General features: G+C 49.5%; 1 protein-coding gene across 1 annotated transcript in view; it reads left to right on the top strand.

Annotated features, from left to right (window-relative positions):
* Positions 1 to 5,921, top strand: part of LOC140334784 (uncharacterized) — an 8,357-nt gene extending 2,436 nt beyond the window's left edge. Inside the window, exons 4-13 of the mRNA XM_072417026.1 lie at positions 204 to 261; positions 1,834 to 1,895; positions 2,596 to 2,729; positions 2,985 to 3,081; positions 4,431 to 4,503; positions 4,676 to 4,742; positions 4,821 to 4,923; positions 5,110 to 5,226; positions 5,391 to 5,450; positions 5,540 to 5,921. Coding sequence (XP_072273127.1) covers positions 204 to 261; positions 1,834 to 1,895; positions 2,596 to 2,729; positions 2,985 to 3,081; positions 4,431 to 4,503; positions 4,676 to 4,742; positions 4,821 to 4,923; positions 5,110 to 5,226; positions 5,391 to 5,450; positions 5,540 to 5,629 — 861 coding nt within the window. The 3' untranslated portion in view covers positions 5,630 to 5,921. The remainder of the gene's footprint in view (positions 1 to 203; positions 262 to 1,833; positions 1,896 to 2,595; positions 2,730 to 2,984; positions 3,082 to 4,430; positions 4,504 to 4,675; positions 4,743 to 4,820; positions 4,924 to 5,109; positions 5,227 to 5,390; positions 5,451 to 5,539) is intronic.
* The last annotated feature ends 1,210 nt before the right edge of the window (positions 5,922 to 7,131 follow it).

Genomic DNA, 7,131 nt, shown 5'->3' with positions numbered 1-7,131 from the left:
CACCCTGCACATTACTCCTATTGTACCCTTATTACCCAGAATGCTCCACCCTGCACAGTAGTCCTTTTTTACATAGTTACATTGTTTCCTGATTACTCAGAATGATCACAAGTTTCCTCTTACCCACTCTGCACAGCATGAGAAGGACCCATAACGGCCCTGTCCAGGGTAATAAATTGCCCTAACCAATCTCTCCCTGACAGGAGCTCACAGAGGTGTTGCACAGCCAGGAAGATCACAAAGAGAAGGAGAGACTCAGAGGTAAGAGACTGGGTAAGGTATGCTTCATGTTAGTGAAGTGCACTGTGTAGGGGGAAAAATCCACAGGGAGGGATGCCCTTCAGGGGAGGTACACTAGATAAGGGGAGAAGGATGTCTGCAGGGGAGGTACACTGGGTAGGGGGTAGAGGGATGCTTCTCAGGGGGAGGTACACTCAATAGGGGGGGGGGAAAGAGATTCCCTTCAGGGGAGGTACACTGGATAGAGGGTGTAGGATGTTCCTTAGGGGAGGTACACTGGATAGGGCGAGAGGGATGCTCTTCAGGGGAGGTACACTGGATAGGCTGGATATGGGGGTGTAGGATGCTCTTCAGGGGAGGCACACTGGATAGGGGGAGTGGGATGTTCTGCGGGAGAGGTACACTGGATAGAGGGTGTAAGATGTTCCTTAGGGGAGGTACACTGGATAGGGCGAGAGGGATGCTCTTCAGGGGAGGTACACTGGATAGGGGGAGTGGGATACTCTGCAAGGAGGTACACTGGATGGGGGGAGGGATGCTCTTCAGAGGAGGTACACTGGATAGAGGTATGCTACTCAGGGGAGGTACAATGGATAGGGGGAGAGGGATGCTTCTCAGGGGAGGTACACTGGATAGGGAGAGAGGGATGCTCTTCGGAGGAGGTACAATGGATAGGAGGAGAAGGATGTTCTGCAGGCGAGGTACACTGGATAGGAGGGAAAAGGTTGCTCTGCTGGGGGGGGGGGGGTAGGGATGCTCTTCAGGGGAGGTACACTGGATAGGGGGAGAGGGATGGTCCTCAGGGGAGGTACACTGGATAGGGGGAGAAGGATGTCTGAAGAGGAGGTACACTGGATAGGGGGAGAAAGATGTTCTACAGGGGAAGTACACTGGATAGGGGGATGCTTCTCAGGGGAGGTACAGTGGATAGGGGGAGAGGGATGTTCTGCAGCAGAGGTACACTAAATAGGGGGTGTGGGATGTTCCTTAGGGAAGGTACACTGGATAGGGGGGGGAAAGATGTTCTGCAGGGGAGGTACACTGGATAGGAGGAGGGGGATGCTCTTCAGGGGAGGTACACTGGATAGGGGGTGTGGGATGTTCCTTAGGGGGAAGGTACACTGGATAGGGGGGGGGGAAAGATGTTCTGGAGGGGAGGTACACTGGATAGGGATGAGTGGGATGCTGTTCAGGGGAGGTACACTGGATAGGAGGAGGGGGATGCTCTGCAGGGGAGGTACACTGGATAAGGAGGTAGAGGGATGCTTCTCGGGCAAGGTACAATGGATGGAGGGGAAGGGACGTTCTGCAGGAGAGGTACACTGTATTTGGGGTTAAGGGATGTTCTTCAGAGGAGGTGCAATGAATAGGGAGAGATCAGCAGTGAGCAGTAAGATGCGCTCTAAGAAGGTGAAAGTCTCTGCATTGATTGCTATGTGATTAGGTATGTGTCATGGAAAATGAATGTAACATGTATGTGTGTAATTATAACAAATGTGAAATGGAGACATCATGTGTTCCCGTGTAAGGGATCTGGTCTGGAGTTCTGATTCATGAAAGGAAAACACTCAGCACTCTGCTTTCTCCTCATAGATCGGGTGTATCAGCTGGAGAGAGAGAACGTCACATTGACCCAGAGAATCATCGAGCTTCAGGTAAGACAAATGCTTTAATCTCATCTAGTGTGTGTAATGTCACCATATACCCCACTATACTACAATACATCGCCCCACTATACTAACAATACACCACCTCCTCCATACCTTACCCTACAGTACAACAAGCTATTCCTCTATCCATCCCCACTGCCATACCACCCTATTAAACTACAAAACACCACCCTACTGTACCATTCTGCCATAGCATAATATAAAGCTCCACCACCCACCTATACCAATCTACAGTGCAGAATACCCCATCACTATACCCCCAACCCCTAAATTTTACCCTGTTCTGTAGTCCCCAGTGTTGTTTTGTGATGTGTACTTTGGTTGTCTTCCATAGTTCTCTATCTATGGTATCGGACTATGGTATCGGATGTTATACCCACCTTGGGTGGTACTTACTTTGGGTGGTGTTCACCATGGTATCAGATGTTATACCCCCCTTGGGTGGTACTTACTTTGGGTCTTGGTCACCATGGTATCGGACATTATACCCGCCTTGGGTGGTACTTACTTTGGGTCCTGGTCACCATGGTATCGGACATTATACCCACCTTGGGTGGTACTTACTTTGGGTGGTGGTCACCATGGTATCAGATATTGTGTTCTCCTTGGGAGGTACTTACCTTGAGTGGTGGGCACTATTGTAACAGGAGGTGAATCAGCAGCATTTGTGATTTCTGTGGTGCAGGGTGAGGTGCAGGATCTGAACCTCCTCCAGTCTGACCTCCGCACTGCTGTGGCTGTAGCAGAGAGATTCCGTGAAGAGGCGCAGGAGAAGCTGGAGAGGATCGAGAGAGAGAACAAGAGATTACGAGCGAAGGGGTAAGTGTACAATAAGTGGCAGAGCTGGGGCATATGGCAGGCAGACACCTGTAATAGCCCTAACCTCAGACATGGCAGCCTTGGGTCCCGGCACTAATGGATGGGGTTCCATGAGAGAAGTCCGAGGAAGGATTTGGAATATTTTGGTCACCAACCATTAAATCAATGAAACACCAATCTGAAAACAGTTGTAACACCAATCAGATTAAAAAAATGGAGGGTACATCGAGTGCTGGATTTATTATCTTATTACAGGCTGGACAGTGTGGATTGGGCCGACACCTCCCCTGTAAATGGATCTGTCCAAGGATATTGCAGCCTCCCACGGGGTGTCATCCTCTCCTCATTGAGGGTAAATGTCATTATTTTATCATCCCACCTCCTTCCTATATCCCCCATCTTTCCTTCTCTCTATCCTCTTTCCACCTTCATTCGCCTTCCTTTCTCCGTCATTCACCTTCCTTTTTCCATCATTCACCTTCCTTACCATCCTCCAACACTCGCCTTCCTTTCCTTCTTCCACCACTCGCCTTCCTTTCCATCCTCTATCACTCGGCTTCCTTTCCTTTACTCACCTTCCTTTCTTTCCTTCCTCACTTCCCTTCCTTTCCTTCCTCCTTCACTTGCGTTCCTTTTCTTCCTCCATCACTTACCTTACTTTCCTTCCATCATTACCCGCCTTCCTTTCCTTCCTCCTTCACTCCCTTTCCTTTCTATGCTCCTTTCTCTCACCTTCCTTTACATCCCTCATCACTCTCTTTCCATCCTCCTTCACTCACCCTCCTTTCCTTCCCCCGCCACTGGCCTTCCTTACCTTCCTCTGTCACTCACTTTCCATTCCTTCCTCCATCACTCGCATTCCTTTCCTTCCTCCTTCACTCTCTTTCCTTTCCATCCTCCATCATGCACCTTCCTTTCTTTCCTCCATCACTCCCCTTCCTTCCTTTCCTTCCACCATGACTCGTCTTCCTTTCCTTCCACCATGACTCGTCTTCCTTTCCTTCCACCATCTCTCGCCTTCCTTTCCTTCCTCCATCACTCGCCTTCCTTTTCTTTCCTCCATCACTCACTTTCCTTCCTCCATCACTCGTTTTCCTTTTCTTCCACTATCACTTTCCTTCCTTTCCTTCCACCATCACTCGCCTTCCTTACCTTCCTCCACCACTCATCTTCCTTTTCTTCCTCCATCCTTCCCTTCCTTTCCTCCCACCATCACTCGCCTTCCTTTTCATTCTCCATCATTCGCCTTCCTTGCCATCCTCCATCACTTTCCTTCCTCCATCACTCGTCTTCATTTTCTTCCTCCATCCTTCCCCTTCCTTTTCTTCCTCCATCACTCGCCTTCCTTTCCTTCCTCCATCACTCGCCTTCCTTTCCTTCCTCCATCCTTCCCCTTTCTTACCTTCCTCCACCACTCGTCTTCCTTTTCTTCCTCCATCCTTCCCCTTCCTTTCCTTCCTCCATCACTCGCCTTCCTTTCCTTCCTCCACCACTCGTCTTCCTTTCCTTCCTCCATCCTTCCCCTTTCTTACCTTCCTCCACCACTCGTCTTCCTTTTCTTCCTCCATCCTTCCCCTTCCTTTTCTTCCTCCATCACTCGCCTTCCTTTCCTCCATCACTGGTCTTCTTTCCTCCCTCAATTGTCTTCCTTCCCCTCTTTCCTTCCTCCTGCCTTCATTCTTTTGCCTCCTTCCTTTGCAGGACCCAATTGTGAAGTCTAGCAGCCTTATGAGTGTCCCCCCCAGGAGTTCCTTGTCCCCAGACTCCGGTGGGGGTGAGTGTTTTCCCTTGCTTTATATTATGGAGACGTTTTATGGGTATGAAGTTGAGTGTCCTTCCTTCACTCATTGCTCTGGTATATGTTGGTAACATTTGCGGGCCCGGTCCTGCTGATCTTTCCCCCCCATAAAGATGTCATTGTATAAATATTTCTGTTTTTCCTCCAGATGAATTGATGGCTCGGAAGGAGCGCAGAGGAAGCCTGGAAACCCTGCTGAACCAATCTAAAGCCGCGTAAGCCTTTCATGTCTTTTCCCACCAAACAATTAATATCTGGAGAGATTTCTGATCTCGTCTCTTCTATCTTCACAGAGAGAATCTAACTGAGGACTCCGGCTCCTTCCTGCGCCGCTATGGTGGTTCAAAAAGAGGTGTTTTCCTGCGCTGGGCCCAGGACCGCACCTGCGGCTATAAGGTGTGCATGGAGCTGTGTTCTTTGCAGGGGGTGAGATGCCCTGTGTTGGAAAGGGGGGGTATTTAGCAAAGGACAGGGGGAGACACTCCGCAGAGGTTTCTTGGATAACTTGCACTGAATAAGGAGGGTGAGGTACTTTTTTTTTTAGGGAGCTCTTTATATCAGTGACCAGATCTATTTTTGCAGCACGTGGTCATTACAAACTTCAGCTCCTCCTGGGTGGACGGCATGGCTCTGTGCGCCCTCCTGCACTCCTACCTCCCGCAGAGGATCCCCTATACCCAGCTGCGCCCTCTGGAGAAGGTAAGACGCTGGAAAAACCTAATATGTCTGATTCCTGGGGTCACAGGGTGAAGCCCATTGCAACCAATACAGTTACATTTAGAAGAATGACAGGGGATGAAGTGGGCAGAAGTTTTATTTTTGCTCCGGCCTTACATAAAAAGCAATCTCCCCCTTTCTGGCAGAGGAAGAATTTGCAGCTGGCATTCCAGGTGGCAGAGAGTGTTGGCATTGCCCCACTTCTGGTAAGTCCTCCTTTTAATACCCCCCTCCTCTCCCTTCATACACGGCAGTGTCCCCCAACTCTAAACCGTATTATTCTTTGTCCCTGCAGACCGTAGATCACATGCTCCAGACGCAGGGTCCTGATTGGCAGAAAGTTCTCCTCTATGTTGAATCAATTTACCAGAAATTTGAGGCCTGACAATGGATTTCTGTCCCGGATTGTCCACCTGTTGTATGCTGAAGCCAGATCCTGCTCTGTGATTGGATGGAATCTTCTGCTGTGCACCATAAATGTGTGAATCTAATAAACACAAAATCCAGCTGGGTGAACAGCGGCCAATGATCTCTGGATGTTGTCTGATCAGTATTTCATAAACGGACTTATTAAATACCGGAAATGTTTTTTCTCCTTATTGCCTCTCCCAGTGTTCTGTCCCCTTTATCATCCTCCACAATGTTCAATGTTTTATAATAAAAATAAAATGATCCCAGGTGACTCTCTCTGTACATAGAAGAATAAAATATCCTTCAGTCACATGACACGGGTCAGGGTGATAAGTAACAATTAGGTATTGTTCCTCATATGAAGCTGAGGATGGAATGATTGAAAGATTGGGGATTGGAGGAGGTATGTACCCGAAGTGGACAGCATAGGGAATCGATGAGGTGGGTACCTAAAAGGGGCAAGATGGGGAATGAAGAACGTGTGTACCCGAGGTGGACAAGTTGGGGAATGGAGGAAGTATGTAACCAAGGGGGGAAAGATGGGGAATGGAGAAGGAGTCTACCCGAGGTGGACAGGATGGGGAATGGAGGGGGAATGTACCCGAGGTGGACAGAATGGAGAATGGAATAGGTATGTACCCAAGGTTGACAGGATGGAGAATGGAGGAGGTATGTACCCAATGCGGGCAGGATGGGGAATGGAGGAAGTATATACCAGAGTTGCAAAGTATGGGGAATGCAGAAGGAATGTACTCGAGGTGGACAGGATGGGGAATGGAGGAGGAATGTACCCAATGGGGGCAGGATGGGGAATGGAGGAAGTATATACCAGAGTTGCAAAGTATGGGGAATTGAGGAGGTATGTTCCCAAGCGGGACAGGATGGGGAATGGAGGAGGTTAAAGGAGTTAGGACGGGGTAATCTCAGAAACCCCCAGTCTTCAACATTACGTGTGCCACGTCTGCGCTCTCCGACCGCCCCCCGTGCCACGTCTGCGGTCTTTGCCCATGTCTGGGCTTCCAAAGCCTCCCCAGATGATATATTTGTGTGATGGTTGTCGGGTGTATGTGCCCCCCCCCCCGGAGGGGCTCTTTCTATCCCACCCCATATACCCCATTTAAGACATTTTTATGGACTATCATTGTTATACCCAAACCCCTCCCTCGCCCCACTTTGCACTGGCACTGGGTATTAACAGGCCGGGTGTGGTCCCTGGAGCATTCTGGCTGGTGATTGGTCCTACAAGGAACCTCAACACAAAATGCTGTATGGAACTGGCAGGAACCCGACCCCAAGTGGGCACTATAATAAGATTTACCCCGGATGGTGGGGGTTTAGCCCCCAATGACCCCTGGATTATCAGAAATATCTTCACCTATTGTTCCTGAAATTGTCTACACAGTTTATGGGATTTTTGGCGGCTCAGTTTACTCAAAGGACAAAATCCAAAAAGCAACCCCCCCCCCCCCCCCCCCC

This window comes from Pyxicephalus adspersus, chromosome 7 (genome assembly GCF_032062135.1).
Source record: "Pyxicephalus adspersus chromosome 7, UCB_Pads_2.0, whole genome shotgun sequence".
NCBI classification, from domain to species: Eukaryota; Metazoa; Chordata; class Amphibia; order Anura; family Pyxicephalidae; genus Pyxicephalus; species Pyxicephalus adspersus.
The sequence above is the reverse complement of the archived record's forward strand: the minus strand, read 5'-3'. Positions and strand labels throughout refer to the sequence as shown.